At 43.8% G+C, this 20,740-nt stretch overlaps 1 protein-coding gene across 7 annotated transcripts in view; it reads right to left on the reverse strand.

Annotated features, from left to right (window-relative positions):
• The window catches only part of znf407 (zinc finger protein 407), a 232,131-nt gene that overhangs the window by 64,250 nt on the left and 147,141 nt on the right, over positions 1-20,740 (reverse strand). For all 7 annotated transcript variants that reach the window (XM_061819993.1, XM_061819990.1, XM_061819991.1 and 4 more), the window contains 2 exons: positions 2,612-2,695; positions 893-1,013 (listed from right to left, as the gene is read on the reverse strand). In XM_061819993.1, the coding sequence (XP_061675977.1) occupies positions 893-1,013; positions 2,612-2,695 (205 nt within the window). The remainder of the gene's footprint in view (positions 1-892; positions 1,014-2,611; positions 2,696-20,740) is intronic.

The following is a 20,740-nucleotide window of genomic DNA, read 5'->3' on the forward strand; positions in this document are numbered from 1 at the left end:
GCTCATATTACATAGTTTGAGCTCACGTTGTTATGATAGCCACCTGAAGCCATTGAGGCAAGCTATCGTTGTTTCGGACTGCGGCATGAGTGCTGACACATTTCTTTTAAAAGCAGCGGCACAACTAGTCATTGTAGTCGACATTTTTTTGTCTTAGTTGAAGTTTAAACAAACTCATAGGCGGTCGGTACTGATCTTTGGTGCAGTAGCAACAAGCGTGCTACGCTAACAATCATAAAATGCAAGCTCCCGGAGGAGCTCTGAGAGCTCAGGTTTGGGGCGCACATTACTGTAATATATACAAATGTGTAACATAAGACATTGAATATTATATCCAAATGTATATGTATACATTTTTTACCACGCTATGTACCCGTATATGACTATACAATGTGACTGTATTTTTAATTTATCATCCATACCTAAATATAATGCGCTCAATTAAATTTTTGACAATATTTTGAAAAAAATTGGCGCATTATTTTCGAGAAATTACGGTAAATGCATTTGTTATTCTCTTCAGAACTAGGCCCCCAAAAAATAGAATTTCACAGAAAATTTCCTGTTTCATTAATGATGTGGTATGGTAGTGTTTTAATGACAAAGACCTGCCATTGTCTCTGACATTATGCTGCATGCTAGGGATGTCTGAATGGGACTGTTCACAATGAGATGGAGAAGTGTTGGAGATTAGTTCAGCCCCCACCAACTTCGTCCATTTTTTACACTAACACAGACTCACACAAACACACACACGCACACAAACGCGCACACACGCATACACAAAAACTGTTCGACAAGCCACTTACTTGACACATCATGTATTCCCCAAGCACCCTTAGTGATAATCACTGGGCATCAACACTACCAAGCATAGGCAGCTGCAACCAACCTGTAATCGCACCAGGGGCAACGATATGGTTTCTCTCCAGTGTGAACACGGTTGTGTCTGGACAGGTGGGACTGCGTCGTCGAAGCGAAGTTGCAAAGTTTACATTTAAAGGGTCTCTCTCCTGTGAGGTAGAGAGATTTAAAGTTAAAGGAGCAATGACTTTAGATTTGACAAAACAAAGAGCAGAAAAAAATACATTGCTGAATCTGCAAGTGAATTCATCCATCCTTACATTTTCTTAGCTGCTTTTCCTCACAAGGGTCGCGGGAGTGCTGGAGCCAAACCCAGGGCGGAATTTTAAAATTACACAGCGTCTCATGTTGCACTTTCTACTTTGGCTACAGACCAGACCTTTCTCACTTGAAAAAGAGATAATCTAGTCCAGTTTCAACACAATTTTTTTCTTTTTAAGATACTCTGACATTCATGGCATCTTAAAGCAACATCATTTCTTTTTTAACTTTCTCCAGTAATATTGAATGTAAACATAAGCAGCATGTCTAGCTCGTCTTTGGTCTATGTTGCCCAGACTGTGTTGCTAACTAAAGCAACGGTGGTGGACGCTGTCATTATAAAACACATTGATGGGCTGCGTAAGTACTTTTACATTTGTAATTATGAATGTACGTCTTTAAGAGCAGGTTGTAAGGTAAACTAGGAAAAGGAGAGTGTGGCGCAGCAGTGGTCGTTGTTAGAGAAAGTTTTGTGTCCTGCCTAAAAGAAGCCAGTGGCTTCTTCTTTTCATTTTTTACAGTTCGTATGTGAATTGTGCCATTGGATGAAACAACCACCAGTCATCCATCACTCATTGATTCACATTGCAAAATGTCACAAACTGAACAGCTGTATGTTATACTTTCAATTTGCATTGGACTTTTTTTTGCACGTAACGCAATATATCTGCAAAGAGACTGCATCAGTGGTGCACAATTGCGCACGCGTGCAGTTTAGAGGGAACATTGGCTGACATCTATACATACATATATATATATATATATATATATATATATATATATATATATTAGCATGTCGTACCGCGATCGACCAAGACTGCATTGAGCACCCCTGATTTAGAATCACCAATTAACACTGTATATGTTTTTGTGATATGAGGGGAAACTGGTGTGCCCGGAGAAAAACCCACACAGGCAGGGGGAGAACATGCAAACTCCAGAGAGGCAGGACCAGGACTTGAACCCCGGTCCTCAGAACTGTGGGGCCAAGACTCTACAGCTGCCCCACCGTTCCGCCTCACAGAAGTTTCCAACATGCACAGAAAGGAGGTAATATTAAGGTTTGCAGAAGGAATCGAAAACCACATAAAGATCACATAAACTGAATTATAAAAACGTAAATTCATACTCATTATGAATCTGTGGGCAGTTGCCTGAAAGTAGTTAAGAGCAGTATGTTGTTTCAATTTTTCATGTCCACCCAAAAACACTATTATTGACAGCCCATTAAAAAAAACCCTGCAATTTCTCTTAGCGACAGACTGACACGGTGGAATGATAACTAAAATTAAAAATCTCAATCATGCTGGTACACAAGCCTATCACTGACAGCAACATGTCACATTGATGGAGCCTTGTTTGTATCACAGTGACTAAAATTATTTATTAGGGAAAAAAATACAATCTTTTTGTTTTTAAATCTTAAAGTGTCACCCCCAGTCCAAGATGATGCATTCACACATTGGCGCCACTGTACATTTCTTACCTGTGTGCTGGCGTCTGTGCTTAGTGAGAGCATGCCGTGTGCCTCCAGCAAAACCACACAGGTCACAAAGGAAACTCTTTTCACCTGCATAAGTAGAAGATAGTCTATTACACAGCTCATTATCTACTTTACAAAAATATAAACTGTATAAATACACTTCCACATTATGTAGGAGGTTTACAGGATACAATTGGCAAAGAAAAACTGTTAAATGCGAATTTCAACAGTTTGTGGACTATGGTTACTTAGACACTGAAAATAATTTCCCTTTGTTTTTCTGCAGTGATCGTAAATCTGCTCTGTGAACCTTATTTGAAATTGAAAAACTAAAGCTGGGCGGTAGCTCAAGGCAGGGATCTTGGAAATCTGATCCCCGGCTACAGAAACTAACTTTAGGGACATGGAATGTCACTCCTCTGCCAGGGATGGAGCCCGAGCTGGTGTGTGAGGTCGAGAAGTTCAGCCCTAGAAATAGTTGGACTCAGATCTAAGCACCACTTGGGCTCTGGTACCAGTCTTTTTGAGAGGGGTTGGACTCTGTTCCACTCTGGAGTGGCCCATGGTGAGAGGCGCTGAGCAGGTGTGGGTATATTTATTTTCCCCCAGCTTGGCACCTCAACTTTGGGGTTCACCCCTGTGGATGACGGGGTAGCCTCCCTCCGCCTATGGGTCGGGGGGACAGGTGCTGACTGATGTTTGTGCGTATGCACCAAACAACAATTCAGAGTAGCCACCCTTCTTGGAGTCATTAGAGTGAGTGCTGGAGAGCGATCTCTCTGAAAACTCCATCTGCTGTGAGACTTCAATAGCCACATGGGCAATGACTGAGGGACCTGGAAGGGCGTGATTGAGAAGAACGACCCTCCCATCAGAACCCGAGTGGTGTTCTGTTACTGGAATTCTGTGTTCATCATGGATTGTCCATAACAAACACCTTGTTCAGGCATAAGTGTGCCCACATGTGCACTTGGCACGAGGACACCCTAGGTTGCAGTTTGATGATCGAACTTGAGGTCATGTCATTGGACTTGCGGCCGCATGTTTTGAACACTCAGGTGAAGAGAAGGGCGCAGCTGTTAACTGATCATCACCTGGTGGTGAGTTGGCTCCGATGGTGACGGAAGATGCCGGTCCGACATGGCAGACTCAAATGTATTGTGAGGGTCTGCTGGGAACAGCTGGCAGACTCCCTTGTCAGAAGGAATTTCAATTCCCACCTCCGAAAGAACTTTGCTCGTATTCCGAGGGAAGCAGGTTACATTGAGTCTGAGTGGATGATGTTACGCGCTTCAAATGCTGAGGCGGCCAACTGAAGCAGTGTGGTGTTAGGTGGTCGGTGCCTGTTGTGGTGGCAACCTCCGAACATGTTGATGGACACCAACAGTGAGGGATGCAGAAGTAGTCCTATTGGGCATTTCCAGCTTGTGGGACTCCTGAGGCAGCGGGTAGTTACCTGCTGGCCAAGCCAAATACAACTTTGGTGGTTGCTGAGGCAAAGACCAGAACATGGGAGGAGTTCGGTGAGGCCATGGAGAACAGTTCAAGACGGCTTCGTGGAAATTCTGGTCCACCATGCGGCTTTTCAGGTGATTTAGGGAAGCAGATCAACACTGTGTATAGTGAGGATGGGCCTCACCTCAATTCCACCGACATGTCTTCCCATGAGAAAGCAAAGTCTGGGTTCTCTGAAGCGGGTTCTTCTATATCTGGTGTTGAGGTCACCGAGGTGGTTAAAAACCTCCTTCGTGGCAGGGGCCCGGGGGTGGATGAGATTCGCATGGAGCTCCTAAAGGCTCTGGATGTTGTGACAATCTCCTGGTTGACTCTGCAACATCGCATGGCTATCAAGGAGAGTGCTTCTGGATTGATTGGCAGACTGGGGTGGTGGTCCCCTTTTTAAGAAGGGGGACCGGAGGGTGTGTCCCAACCGCAGGGGGATCACACTCCTCAGCCTCCATGATAAGGTCTATTCAGGAGCTGGAGAGGAGGGTTGTTCGGTAAGTTAAATCTCAGATTCAGTAAGAGCAATGCTTTTTTCGTCCTGGCCATATAACAGGGGATCAGCACTACACCCTCGGCAGGATCCTTGAGGGTGCATGGGAATTCACCCAACCAGTCTACATGTGTCTTGTGGAGTGTGAACTCTATTAAGTTGTCAGAATTTTATAAAGTTCAGTAAAACATTGTATAGAAAACTGTTCAGTAGTTGAAACCATCAACGAGCTGTCTCGACTTAATACCATCTGACTTTTTCAAAACTATCGTTAACTCAGTGCTACCTGATTTGCAGCAAATAATCAATTGCTCACTTCAGTCTGGCGAGTTTCCCAACGCTCTTAAAGTAGCTGCTGTTAAGCCTCTTCTAAAAAACAGCACTGGAAGATTTCATGTTAGCAAGCTATAGACCCATCTCAAATCTCCTGTTCATAGCCAAGATTCTTGAGAAAGTTATTTTTAATCAACTCAGCAATTTCTTGAATTTAAATTGACTTTTTGACAAATTTTAATCAGGATTCTGAACTCATCACAGTACAGAATCTGCTCTTATCAAAGTGCTACATGATATAAGGTTGAACACTGACTCAGGAAAGGTGTCAATTTTGGTCTTGTTGGATCTCAGTGTGGCTTTTGATATGGTAGATCACAATATACTGCTAAACAGGTTGGAAACGTGGGTAGACTTGACTACTGTATTGGTCTTCTGACTGGATTCCCCAAAAGAGTATTAAACAGCTGCAGCTCATTCAAAATGCTGCAGCTTGCGTTCTAACCAAATCAAAGCGGTTAGAGCATATAACTCCAATCCTAAAGTCCTTGCACTGGCTTCCAGTCAGCTTTAGAATACATTTTAAAGTTCTGCTACTGGTCTATAAATGACTAAATGATTTCGGTCCTGAATACATGAAAGAAATGCTTACGGAATACAAACCCAGTAGAGCTCTGAGATCGACTGACTCAGGTCAAATAGTGGAAAGCAGAGTCCAGAGGAAATATGGTGGGGCAGCATTTAGCTATTATGCTGCACACAAATGGAATAAGTTGTCAACAGAGGTGAGGTCAGCCCCAAGTGTGAATATTTTTAAATCCAGGTTGAAAACTCTTCTTTTTTCTCATGCTTTTTAGAATATATCCACTTTTTGATCATACTACTTGCACTGTATGCGGTTTTGTCTTTTTTTTTAATATTTTGTTTGTCATTTTTATTCTTTTTCAAATGTTTTATCTCTTTGTTTTCAAATGCCTTTAATCATGTAAAGCACACTGAGTTACCTCGTGTATGAAATGCAATATACAAATAAATTTGCTTTGCTTTTGAGACGGCGTTTGACTGGGTCCCTCGGGGAGTCCTGTGCGGGGTTATTCAGGAGTATGGGGTACCGAACCCCCCTGACAAGGGCTGTTCGGACCTTGTACGACCGGTGTTGGACTCGTTTCTGGGAGCCGTTCACAGCAGAGTGTGAAGCGGCTGGGATGAGAATCAACACTTCCAAATCTGAGACCATGGTCCACAGTTGGAAAAGGGTGGTGTTTCCTCTCTGGGATGAGATCCTGCCCCAAGTGGACAAGTTCAAATATAGAACGGGAATAATGGAACGGGAGATTGACAAGTCGATCGGTGCAGTGTCTGCAGTGATGCGGACTTTGTATTGGTACGTTATGGTGAACAGGGAGCTAAGTCGAAAGGTAATGCTTTCAATTTACCAATCAATCTATGCTCTTTCCCTCACCTATGGTCACAAACTGTGGGTTGTGATCGAAAGAACAAGATCATGGATACAAGCGGCCGAAATGAGTTTCATCTGCAGGGTGTCCGGGCTCTCCCTTAGACATAGGCTGAGAAGCTCGGTCATCTGGGAGGGGCTGAGTGTTAAGATGCTTCTGCTCCACATTGAGAGGAGCCAGATTAGGTGGCTGGGGCATCTGATCCAAATGCTTCCCAAACACCTCCCCGGTGCACGTACCACTGAAAAGAGACCCCAGAAATGACAGAGGACACGCTGGAGAGACTATGTCTCTCGGCTATCCTTGGGATCCCTCCAGAAGAGCTGGAAGAAGTGGCTGGGGAAAGGGAAGTTGGGGTATTCCTGCCTCAGCTCCTGCCTCAGCGACCTGACCCGGAAAAGCAGTAGAAGATGGATGGGTGGAAAAACTAAACGAAAAAATGTTGCTGCTGAAGTGCCACTAAGGAAAATTTAAAAAGAAATAATCTACAAACAGGTGATTACCAAAATGTAAATGTTAGAAGGGTGATTTGAAGTCATAGAAGAATAGAATAAGTAGAGTGAATATATTGTATGTGCAGCAAGTTGAGTTGGCTCACAGATGAGCCATGCAAAAGTCACTGATCAGTAGTGTGTATTCATCAGAGCTTTCACAGCTAACTAATTCCTCCAATCAGATGGATCCATGTAAATATGTCAAATGGGGGACGGGAAATTGCAAGTGTGGTTTATTGACTGTGATAAAATCTGAAAAGCACCGCTGAACATAATTACATACTTGTCAGAGCCATAAAAATTAGCTTTATTATCAATGGGTTGGTTTTCTACAACTTCATTTGGGGGCGATGCCTTCCAGATGGGGAGCGTGGAGAGCTTTTTCACACTCCTCCCTTCTCTGCATCTGGCCTTGTCATTAACAGCATGATGAGCTCCTGCTCTCATTCTCTCTCCCATTTGTGCAGAAGTAGTCACACACTCAGACACACACGAACACACACACACACGCACACACCTGCCATTTGTGCAGAAGTACTCACACACTCAGACACACATACGCACACACACACACACACACACACACCACACACACACACACACACACACACACACACACACACACACACCACACACACACACTCGCACGCACACACACACACACACACACACACACACACAAACCAACACTTATAAGACACACTCTGCCACATTTGGGACACAGTTTTGGACAATAATGAATAAAGTCACTTACAGAATTGACACAGATACATGCAAAACAATGTGTGCACACAGACTTCATGTAGTGTGGAACACATTTCCATGGACAACCATCATGTGTCACACATTGTTTTCATATACGGTACAGTAATCATTGAATTCACATACGCATTTGCACGTTTTAGCTAGACACTTAAATATTCATGTGAATTAAAATGTTGAACTTCATCGTCTGATCGTGTACATGTAAGTGAGTGACTCTTGTATTTTGACCTCAGTAGGGGACAACACGTATATTTGCTGCACAGATAGCAACTTTCTGAGGGTCCAAAGAGTCAAACTTGCATCAAGTTTCTTTTATCCTACCCATTTAAGGAACCTCATCTGTGAAAACATGCTTTCCCATTTCAAGACAAGACAGACATTTAAGAAGCAGCCCTATGGGGGCACAAACCAGTGCAGTCTGTAGGCCGGTCCCAAGCCCGGATAAATGTAGAGGGTTGCATCAGGAAAGGCATCCTGCGTAAAAACTGTGCCAAACAAATATGAGCGTTCATCTAAAGAATCTCATACCGGATCGATCATGGGCCGGGCTAACAACGCCCGCCCCTGGCACAGCTAACCTGCAGGGCGTCGGTGGAAATTCAGCTACTGTGGGTCGAAGACAAAAAAGAGGAGGGAACTGGATTTGTATCCAGAAGAAAAAGAGGAATGCACAGAGCCTACAACTGAGTGTAGGGACTTTGAATGTTGGGACTACGACAGGAAAAGCTAAGGAGTTGGTTGACATGATGATTAGGAGAAAGGTTGATCTTCTGTGCATCCAAGAGAGCAGGTGGAAAGGTAGTAAGGCTAGAAGTTTAGGAGCAGGGTTTAAATTATTCTACCACGGAGCAGATGGGAAGAGAAATGGAGTCGGGTTTATTTTAAAGGAAGAGCTAGCTAAACATGTCTTGGAGGTGAAAAGAGTATCAGATCAAGTGATGAGAGTAAAATTTGAAATTGCGGGTGTTATGTATAATGTGGTTAGCGGCTATGCCAAAACAGGTAAGATGTGACCTAGAGTTGAAAGAGAAATTCTGGAAGGAACTAGATGAAGTAGTTCTGAGCATCCCAGACAGGGAGAGAGTTGTGATTGGTGCAGATTGTAATGGACATATTGGTGAAGGAAACAGGGGCAATGAAGAAGTGATGGGTAAGTACGGCATCCGGGAGAGGAACTTTGAGGGACAGATGGTGGTAGACTTTGCAAAAAGGATGGAGATGGCTGTAGTGAACACTTATTTCCAGAAGAGTCAGGAACATATAGTGACCTACAAGAGCGGAGGTAGAAGGACGCAAGTGGATTAGATTTTGTGCAGATGATATAATCTGAAGCAGATTACGTACTGTAAAGTAGTGGTAGGGGAGAGTGTAACTCGACAGCATAGGATGGTGGTGTGTAGGATGACTCTAGTGGTGCGTAGGAAGATTAAGAAGACAAAGGTTGAACAGAGAACCATGTGGTGGAAGCTGAGAAAGTAAGAATGTTGTGGAGCCTTTCGGAAATAGGTGAGACAGGCTCTCGATGGACAGCAGAAGCTCTCGGAAGACTTGACTACTTCAGCCAAGGTGATCAGAGAGACAAGCAGGAGAGTACTTGGTGTGTCTTTTGGTAGGAAAGGGGAGAGTTGGTGGTGGAACCCCAAAATAAAGGAAGTTATATAAGGAAAGAGATTAGCGAAGAAGAAGTGGGACACTGAGAGGACTGAGGAGAGGCAAAAGGAGTACATCGAGATGCGACGTAGGACAAAGGTAGAGGTGGCGAAGGCTAAACAAGAGGAATATGAAGACGTACACCAGGTTGGACATGAAAGGAGAAAAGGGTTTCTACAGGTTGGCCAGACAGAGGGATAGAGATGGGAAGGATGTGCAGGAGGTAAGGGTGATTAAGGATAGAGATGGAAATGTGTTGACTGGTGCCAGTAGTGTGCTAAATAGATGGAAAGAATACTTTGAGAAGTTGATGAATGAAGAAAATGAGAGAGAAGGAAGAGTTGAAGAGGCAACTGTGAAGGACCAGGAAGTGGCAATGATTACTGAGGGGGAAGTCAGAAAGGCACTACAAAGGATGAAAAATGAAAAGGCAGTTGGTCCTGATGACATACTGGTAGACGTATGGAAGCAATTTGGAGAGATTGCTGAGACGTTTTTGGCCAACTTATTCAACAGAATACTAGCGGGCGAAAAGATGCCTGAAGAATGGAGGAAAAGTGTACGAGTTCCCATTTTTGAGAACAAAGGCGATGTTCAGAGCTGTGGGAATTATAGAGGAATAAAGTTGATGAGCCACACAATGAAGTGATCGGAAAGAGTAGTGGAGGCTAGACACAGGACGGAAGTAAGTATCTGCGAGCAACAGTATGGTTTCATGCCTAGAAAGAGTACCACAGATGCATTATTTGGCTGGAGGATGCTAGTGGAAGAGTACAGAGAAGGTCAGAAGGAGGGACATTCTGTCTTTGTGGATCTAGAGAAAGCCTATGACAGTACCAAGAGAGGAACTGTGGTACTGCATGCGTAAGTCTGGTGTGGCAGCGAAGTATGTTAGAATAGTAAAAGGACATGTATGATGGCAGCAGAACAATGGTGAGGTGTGCCTTAGGTGTGACAGAAGAATTTAAGGTGGAGTTGGAACTGCATCAGGGATCAGCTCTGAGCCCCTTCCTGTTTGCAGTGGTAATGGATAGGCTGACAGATGAGGTTAGACTGGAATCCCCTTGGACCATGATGTTTGCAGATGATATTGTGATATGCAGTGAAAGCAGGAAGCAGGCAGAGGAACAATTAGAAAGATGGAGAGATGCACTGGAAAGGAGAGGAATGAAGATTAGCCGAAGTAAAACAGAATATATGTGCGTGAATGAGAAAGGTGGAGGGGGAAGAGTGAGGCTACAGGGAGAAGAGATAACACGGGTGGACGACTTCAAATATTTAGGGTCAACAATCCAGAGCAATGGTGAGTGTGTTAAGGAAGTGAAGAAACGGGTCCAAGCAGCTTGGAATAGCTGGCGGAAGGTGTCTGGTGTGTTATGTGACAGAAGAGTCTCTGCTAGGACAAAGGGCAAAGTTTACAAAACAGTGGTGAGGCCGGCCATGATGTACGGATTAGAGATGGTGGCACTGAAGAAACAACAGGAAGTAGAACTGGAGGTAGCAGAAATGAAGATGTTGACGTTCTCGCTCGGAGTGAGCAGGTTGGATAGGATTAGAAATTAGCTCATTAGAGGGGCAGGCTAAATTGGATGTCTTGGAGACAAGATTCGAGAGAGCAGACTTCGATGGTTTGGACATGTTCAGAGGCAAGAGAGTAAGTATATTGGTGGAAGGGTGCTGAGGATGGAGTTGCCAGGCAAAAGAGCGAGAGGAAGACCAAAGAGAAGGTTGATGGATGTGGTGAGGGAAGACATGAGGGCAGTTGGGGTTAGAGAGGAAGATGCAGGAGATAGACTAAGATGGAAAAAGATGACACGGTGTGGCGACCCCCAACGGGACAAGCTGAAAGGAAAAGAAGAAGAAGACAGACACATTTAAGAAGCAATATTTGTCAAGGTATATATAGGCTCAGGGTTCACTTTTTAAATTACGGTTATATGGCTGAGACAAATAAAATATGAGCAACATCGGAAAATAAAGGTGCAATTCAAAACAGGTACATTATGTATTTTGTATATTTCTCAAAAATATTGTGAGGACAAAACTAGAGGGGGTATACAGAACACGTTTTGTGTATTGCAACCCAAAAGGAGTCAAATGTGTAATTTTGTATTAAAACAAGTGATATTGGTTTTATAATTCTGACTCAACAATAAATCAATTTTGGTGCAGATCATACATTTAAACAAATTAAACAAAATAAATTCATTGAAATGTATTTTGCCCTTGAATTTACACAACTGCCATGCCATTTTAAACTAGTCCAGTAGACAGTTAATATTGTTCAATTCTCATTGTCATTATTCTCATTAAAGGTGCACCTACAGTATTTTGTGGTTTCTTGTCTGCAATGTGAGAATGATCACACTAATATTTTGTATAGAACCACAATACAAATGATGTCCAACCTCCTCAAGTGTCTCTCGCATATAAACGCTATCTGCTTAGACCTCGACTTTAAATGAGAAAATACGGTGCCGGTCACTCCTCCAGCCCCTTCCCTCTCTCCATCTCTCATTACACCCAGTGCTCCAAGACCTCACCACAGAAAAATCCATAACCATCGATCCTGATGCCTAGCTGCAGTCGCCACAATTATTCTTTTGGATTCTTGAGGAGAAAACATTGGCAATAAATTACTTATGTGCTTTTCATCTCCTGATCTGTGGTGGAACACTCGCTGCTGACCGAGGAGGCAGGGTGGTGAAGCAGAAGAGTGATGCTTTGTTGTTACATTCTGGGTTTGTTGAGACAAGTCGACGAGTCTTTTTTCAACAATGACATTTGGAGCGTGACATTGACAGGCTGCTAATGGCATTTTTTTGGCTTGACAAAAAGGAGCTACTTGCAACATTAGATGAGTAGACTGAATACAATGAACTCTACACTTTCGTTGGAGTTATACTGTTCTCATTTTCAGAATCTACAGCGTTGGTATATTAGAGGGAGGAAAAAGTCAAAGACTGGAAAAAAATGTCAAATATCAAAGTGGAGGAGAGTGGAGGAAGGCACAAAAAGAGATCTGCCATTTCTTTGGAAATAGCGCAATAGCCCATCATGAAGAACGTGGTGCTATTGTGGGCTCAGTACAAGAACGTCATTACCATTTGTTTAGGTTGTGCAAACGTAACCTGATCTCCCAGAGGCACAAGCAAGAAGATTTTTTTTACTGTTTGAAAATTAGCTCACACGTTATCCGACAAGCCTGGCTTTACCCAGCCGAAGTCCATGCCTTTGTGTTGAAATATGTATGTTCTGCGTACATTTGCTGTATAAGATCATTGTTGTCTGTGAATTTATCAAAACATTAGCGTCTGGGGAGGGGGGGATTTGTGAATTCCTAGACAGTACTGGAAGCTTGTACAGCCCTCAGCTACTGTAAATCCCACATACCATAAATAAACAGAACCTTCCTTTAGGAACACGATTAACCTGTGAATTTTGCCATGCAACAAATATTACCAATTACTTCTTAAAGCGGAATCATCTTTCGCTTTGGTAGCATGGTGCACCCTATTCTTAAAGAAATTCAAATACCTTATTGGAAAACAATACAGTGTCTTTTAATCCAAATGATACACCATTTACTTAAGTGTGTGGGTTTATAGGCGTATATATTCCATTATAGTGTGTATGTTTCAACCCTAGAGGAGTCTGCATGGTATAATTGCCTCCCTCATTAGTTATGTTTTAACAGGAGAGGACGGGTGGGCAATTAATTTTACCGCTTAATTTTTGACACGGAATCCGCTGCTGTATTGATGTGCTCGCCATTTTGGCGGTCATTTTTCAGAGAAATTAATTGACAAAGTACGAAGATTTATCAGCATATTGCCAGATTAAGCGACAAACTGAGGCAATGAGGAAATCAATTGTGCCCCTGTCGCTTTGCTCAACCCCCAACACATCCCTCCTACTCCTTTCCCTGCCAATGCACAAGAGCCTGGGAAAAAAAGCTGGGTGGGTAAGATGCAGCACACTTATTTATTTATTTGTGTCGCTCATTCATCAGCGGTTACAAATGACCCGGGCGGCTGAAAACCACAGAACTCCCCCCTCTTCCACCCCCCAATCTCTCAGACACAACTGGTGTGTGAGGAAAAGTGATTAATAACAAAAACAAGCAAATCAGAAAGGAACTCTGCACCCAGTCCAGAAAAGTAAAGGAGAACTGCAGGTGTTACCATTTTCCTCTTTAAAAAACAACAATGTGATTACAGATTACACCGTAAACTGTAAATGTTTTTTTTTTCCACCACAGGCAAAGTTCCTGAACGACGACATTCAGTGCTATGGATTGTTTGAATATTCTGTATAGTAGAGCACACCCTGGCAAAACAAACACGTGCGAGTGACTTGTTGCAATTATTTCCAAATGAGACTTAATTATTCTTCTTATTATTACTTTTGCTTACATGAAAAAATGGTGCTGATGTCTAAGTTGTGTATAAGATCCAGATAAATCTAATATAAATCAGGGAATTGGTCACAGTGTACCATACCTTTAAAAGTAAAGGTATTGTTAACCTCAATCATAAACCTGACTGAACAAATACTATGATGGTTACAAAGATACAGTCACTTCCCCTCCCAAAAAATAATATGGAAATGTTCATTTGTTTCCATAATTCCATTCAAAGAGTTATTCTCATAGATTATAGATTCAGGGCCCACAATTTAAACAATTTCAAGTGTTTGTTTATTTTTACATACTTTGGGCTTCCAGCTCATAAATCCCACAAAATCTGTCATTCTAAAAATTTGAATACTGTTAAGAAATCAGTCCAAATGTTGCAGGCTATAAATCTTTTAAACTAAGTGTCAAATACTAACCATCTTCTAAACTCAAAGCACCTGCACAGGTTTCCCCAGGTGTCATTAATATGCTTCAGTTTGGTTCAATTATTTCAGTTGGGTTCAATAAGGGAAAGGCTGTTGACTTGACCACTGGCCAGTAGGCCATCATTGACACCCTTCATGAGATGAGTAGGCCACAAAGGCTCATAGCTAGGGAGGCTGGCTGTTCACAGATTGTTGTTTCCAAACATATCAATTGAAAGTCTATTACAGGGGTGAGCAAACCTCTTGGCTCAAGGGCCACATCGACTTGTAAAGTTTGACAGGTGTCAAGCCAAAACCAAATGCTGACATGTCAAAGAAGAAAACAAAACAATGTTAATACTTATATTTACTTTTAATGGGAATAATTTTGTTTTGCCAGTATATCAAAGTTTGGTATTAGTTTTGTTGTAGGAAATCTCAGAGGACATCTGAGGTGTTCATCATTCAGCTGGGATCTGTAGGATGTTTTGTTGTTCATCACACATATGCATTGCCAAACACCACCAGCATTCTCTATGCCATCTCCCCGATGTGTGGAATTTGTCTGGACTTAAAGATGCATAAAACTCATTCAGTTTGAGAGTTGAACTTCTCTTTTAAGACTGTGTCACATTGGAGATCAATCACTTCCATTTGCAGCTTCTGTAGCGCTGTTTCAGGGTCTTTTGTGACTGAATCATGGATGGCACTTTTGTCAGATGAAGGTGTTTTGCTGACCCTGAAAACTTTATTTTAACCTTAGAACTGTCGTCATCAGTTCCTGGATTGATTGGCTGTTAGCATAATCAGCATGGTTGGTAGAAAAGTGACGGGTGATGTTGTATTTGTCTAACACTAAAGTGGTCTCTTAACAAATCAGACCTTTGACTGGACTACACAGTGAAAAACTATTTAGTAGTCCATTCTATATTAAATACACAGCACTCACTCTTGACTCCACTACCTGTTGGAATCACTGAGCGTGACAGGACAACTTGGTGGGACCACTGAGTATTACAACATACAAATGAATATAGAGTAGTCATGATAAGATAACGGCGACTGTGTACCAATCTTTGGAGGGTCGGATGTGGCCGCTGTAGTTTGCCCACCCTTGGTCTAGTGCAGTGGTTTTCAAACTTTCGAGTGTGCCCCCCTTTTTTGGAGATTAATTTTTTCTACCATCCCCCCTTCCCCGACTTGATTTTTGTCTTTTCCGGGGTGTACCAGCACTGAAAATTGTAATAGTGGGGGTGGGTAATAGCGTTGAAAATTGTCAAGTGGGGGGTGGCTGAAACAATCTGTGTCACCCCTGTCATGACACTGCTCCCAAACCTCACCCCCCAGGGGAAGGTCTGGTGGAACAACAAAATGTGGCATTGGAAGATGCACCATCAAAGGAGATGACCGTGGGCTTCAGCGGATTATCAAACAGAGAGGATCCAAGAATCTAGCAAAAATCCAGAAAGAGTGGAATGAGGTGGGAGTCACAGCTTCAAAAGCTACCACATTCAGATGAATCCAGGAGATGAGCTACAAATGTTGGCCAGTGGTCCAATTGTGCAGTAATTCTAGTTTCCTTTTTTTTGGGGGGGGGGGAATTCAAATTTTTCTCTAAAGTTGAAATACTGTGTGCGTTATTTTTTTTTTTTACGGGTAGAAATTACTTTCTATAATGTTGTATGACATTGCACAGATTTGTAGGCATCAAAGCAAAACTAATCTATGGGGCTGTTCTCAGTGAACGGGCAACATCAAATAACTTTGGACTCCTAACAGTACCCAATTAGTCAATGCCCTGAGAGGGTATAGTTGTAATATTTATTCTCTTTTCAACATTTTCCCTTTGTTATTCCACTTAATTCAGTACTTTTTTTTACCATGGTGTTTCTCTCCTGTCAAATACTTACATACACACATACTAACAACTACAACACGCCTCTCTTGGTGACAACTGGGTGGCAGAGATGACAGTCATCATCAATTGATGGAAAGTGATGAGCGGTAAAAACAAATGAAAATGAAATGTCTAATTATGTTGGAGGTGCCTTGGCATCACTGTTAAAGAACATTTTAAAAAAAATCCAGCAAGTCTCTCTCACACCGCAGTCACCCATGATGGATGAAGGGCTCTCCTGCAAGCATTCATTCAGGCTGCTGGGCCAATGGCTGCTGCTGCGTCTGTCACTGACTTAAACGGCCATGTGTGGGACATAATTAAAGCATAGAGAAGATTGCTTGGTTGCAACAAAGAGACATTTGGGCTGACTTGGAGTACGATTGAGGTATAATTTAAAGGGGGCTTGCAAATTTACTTTTTAATTGCTTGCATAAATAGTTAGGCCTCTGGATTGCATGCCCACCTAGGAAGTAAAAATCAACAACCTAGTAAATCTTTTGAGTTGCCTGTGTCCTCAAACTTCAGTACGAACAAACTGTTCTGAACGCCCCACTGTGGCATAACAGTCTACATAAAACCACCCACATAAAAAGTCTCTATATGTCCTAACTTGACTGCTAAACAGTGTAAAGATACACAATTTTCACAGATCTCCAAGCATAACTAAAATGAGAAAAATAATAGTGGAAAATTGGTTTAATATTGTACCAGTATGACCACTGATACTAATATATATATATATATGGGTTGAAAAATAAAAAACATGTAGGTTGGTCATCTTTTTGCAGTTGGCAGATACATTTTGTTGCTTTTGATACAGTATAGAACACTAATATATTACATATGTTCATCTGTATTTTATAATTTAAAACCAGAAAATGGAGAACACTGGCTTTTTCTCCAAAATGTATTTTATGTGACATATATAAAAAAAATGGCAACTCCAGTTTAATACATTTTATGACCACACACATAAAGCACATCAAAAAGATCTTTTCCTTATTAATCTTAATGCAAATGCCGTGAACCTTTTCCGGCTACCGCACCCTCAAAAATAACAAAAAAGTTCAATGAAAAAAATAAAATACGAGTTAATATCATTTCATTCCATTTTCCAAGCAAAGGTCTTGGGAGCCTATCTCAGTTACTGTAACTTCAGGCAAATGGCCGACGACACCCCAAACTGGTCGCCAGTGAGTCAGAGGGCACATATCAACACCATCACTGAGCGGGAATCGATCCCACACTGCCCGCACCAAAGACACGCGTGTGTACCACTACACACTCTGACAGATAGGATTACACTTTATAAACCATACTGTAATGACAATGAAATTCATCAATTTGCTTGCGTTTATCCAAGGCCGGGTCACAGGGGCAACAGCTTTAGCGGGGAAGCCCAGACTTCACTTTCCCCAGCCACTTCCTCGCTCTCTTCAGAGGGGATCCTATCTGGCGTTTCTCAATGTGGAAAAGCAGCAGCTCTACTCTGATTCCCTCCCGGATACGTGATATACATAAGATACTTGAACTCCTCCACTTGTGGCAGGATCTCATACCTGATCTGGAGAGGGCACTCCACCTTTTTACGACTAAGGACCATGGTCTCAGATTTGGGTGTGCTGATTTGCATCTCAGCCACTTCATGAACCACTCCAGTGAGAGTTGGGAGAGCACGATGATGCCAACAGAACCACATCATCTACAAAAAGCAGAGATGGAATACTGAGGACATCAAACTTGACCCCTTCTACACCTTAGCAGTGCCGAGAAATTCTGTCCACGGTTATTAACAGAATCTATGATAAAGGACAGCCTTGGCCAAGTCCAGTCTTCACCGGAAACAAGTCCTATTCACTCCCAGCAATGCAGACCCAACTCTAATACTGGTCCTATAGGGTTTATTGTAGTGGTGATAAGGACCTGTATAAATCACAGTAGAAACCAGTTGACTAACAAAATTAACATTGCAAAGAGGAAATATGCAAGAAAGTTGGAAAAATTGTTTAGTGTTCCATCTATCCATTATCTCCCGCTTTTCCGGGTCGGGTCGCGGGGGAAGTAGGTCCAGGAGGCATCTGAATCAGATGCCCCAGCCACCTCATCTGGCTCCTCTCAATGCGGAGGAGTAGCGTCTTGATACTGAGACCCTCTCGAATGACCGACCTTCTCACCCTATCTCTAAGGGAGAGCCCGGTCACCCTTCTTGAAAAGGGGGACCACCACCCTAGTTTGCCAATCCAGAGGCACTGTCCCCGATGTCCATGCAATGTCGCAGAGGCGTGTCAACTAGGACAGCCCCACAACATCCAGAGCCTTTATGAACTCCGGGCGAATCTCATCCACACCCAGGACCTTGCCACCAAGGAGCTTTTTAACCACCTCAGTGACCCCTACCCCAGAGATAGAAGACCCTGCCTCCGAGCACCCAGACTCAGCTTCCTCGTGGGAAGGCGTGTTGGTGGAATTGAGGAGGTCTTCGAAGTATTCTTCCCACCGACTCACAACATACGGAGTTGAGGTCAGCAGTGTCCCGTCCCCACTGTACACAGTGTTGACGGTGCACTGCTTCCCCCTCCTGAGACTCAGGACAGTGGACGAAAATTTTCAAGAAGCCGTCCTGAAGTCGTTCTCCATGACCTTACCTAACTCCTCCCATGCCCGGGTTTTTGCCTCAGCAACCACCGAAGCCGCAATTCGCTTGGCCAGCTGCCTCGGGAGTCACAAAGGCCAGAAATGCCCGATAGGACTCCTTCTTCAGCTTCAACGTTTTGGCTTGTCATGTCGGACAGGCATCTTCCCCCACCATTGGTGCCAACTCACCACAAGGTGGTGATCAGTTGACAGCTCTGCCCCTCTCTTCACCTGAGTGTTCAAGACATGCATAAGCACAAACAACAGTCAGGACCTGTCCCCCTACCTGCAGGCGGAGGGAGGCTACTCTCTCATCCACCGGGGTACACCCCAATGTACAGGCCCCGAGCCAGTGCATACTCACACCTGCTCTGTGTCTCTCCCCGTGGGCAACTGAGAGTGGAATAGAGTCCAACCCCTCTCAAGAGGAGTGATGCCAGAGCCCAAGCAGCGCGTAGAGGCGAGTCGGACTATATCTAGTTGGAACTTCTCGACTTCACGCACACACTCAGGCTCCTTCCCTGCCAAAGAGGTGACATTCCATGTCACTAGAGCTAGTTTCTGTAGCCGGGGATCAGATCGCCATGGTCCTCACTTATGGCCACTGCCCAACTCACATTGCACCCGACCCCTAAGGCCCCTCTCATGGGGGGTGAGCCCATGGGAAGGGGGACACATGTTACCCTTTCGGCCTGTGCCTAGCCAAGCCCCATGTGTGCAGGCCTGGCCACCAGGCGCTCGCCTTCGTGCACCACCTTCAGGCCTGACTCCAGAGGGGGGCCCCAGTGACCCGCGTCCAGGCAACGTAAACTAAGATCCAATTTTTCTAGTCATCATAGGGTTTTGGAGTTGTACTTTGTCTGGTCCCTCACCTAGGACCTGTTTGGCATGGGTGACCCGACCAGGGGCATGAAGCCCCAGACAACTTAGCTTCTAGGATCATTGGGACACATAAACCCCTCCACCACAATAAAGTGACGGCTCGAGGAGGGGCAGTTTAGTGTTAATGACTCTAAATCAGTCTGGCATGCATTATAATCGCTAACCAATTACAGGTGACAATTCCCCCAAATTGAGAATAATAGACTATGCGATGACTTGAACAACTTCTACGGCATATGTGAAAAGGACACTTTCTCAACCCACACCCACCAAGCTGCACCACCAATCACCATAACACCGAAGTTCTGCATTGACCATTCACGAACAGGTTGTGGGACGCATCTTCAAACAACAAAAGATTAACAAAGCTACAGACATTCCACCATCAAAGGTAAAACGTAGAAAACTGCAGTCTCCGGGCTGAATGACTACAGGCCTATCGCCCTGACATTTATGGTCATGAAACCCTTCGAACGCTTAGTGCTGGACGACCTCAAGCGTGTGACAGCTCCACTGCTGGACACCGTGGAGATTGTCTACCAAGGAAACAGGTCTGCAGATGATGGAGTCAACAAGGGACTGCTCTTCATCCTAGGATACCTCGACAACGCAGGGACCTGCCAGTGGATCCTGTTCGTGGACTTCAGCTCTGCATTTAACACCATAATCCACACACTCCTCTCCTCTAAGAGTCCCGCTTTAGATCTGCCATTTGATTTATAGCTCCCCGACGGGCAGGAACCAGCAGGTGAGGCTGGGGGAACACTACCTATTCCACACCCACCATCAGCACCGGGTCACCCCAAAGTTGTTCCCTTTCCCTGCTGGTCTTCTCGCTCGACTGCTTCTCGCTCGACTGCACCGCAACGCACCGTCTGTCGAACTTCTGAAGTTTGCAGATGACACAACAGTCATCAGCCTCATCAAAGAAGGTGACAACGCTGCATCTTGACAGGAATTGGAGAGGCTGGAGCTTTTGTGTGACCAACACAACCTGGAGATGAACGCATTAAAGACTGTAGAGATGATCATGGACTTTGCCACAGCTGCCTCTCACGCTGTCCAACTACCTTGCGTCAACCGTTGAGACCTTTAAGTGCCTGGGAATTACAGTCTATCAGGACCTGAAGTGGGAGACCAACATCAACTCCATCTTAAAAAAAAAAACCCAGCACAGGATGTACTTCTTGCAGCTTCTGAGGATGCACGGTCTGCCCCATTACAGTCTAGTTTGGTGCTGCTAAAAAAAGGACAAACTCC

The sequence above is a fragment of the Syngnathoides biaculeatus genome, chromosome 5 (assembly GCF_019802595.1).
Source record: "Syngnathoides biaculeatus isolate LvHL_M chromosome 5, ASM1980259v1, whole genome shotgun sequence".
Taxonomy (NCBI): domain Eukaryota; kingdom Metazoa; phylum Chordata; class Actinopteri; order Syngnathiformes; family Syngnathidae; genus Syngnathoides; species Syngnathoides biaculeatus.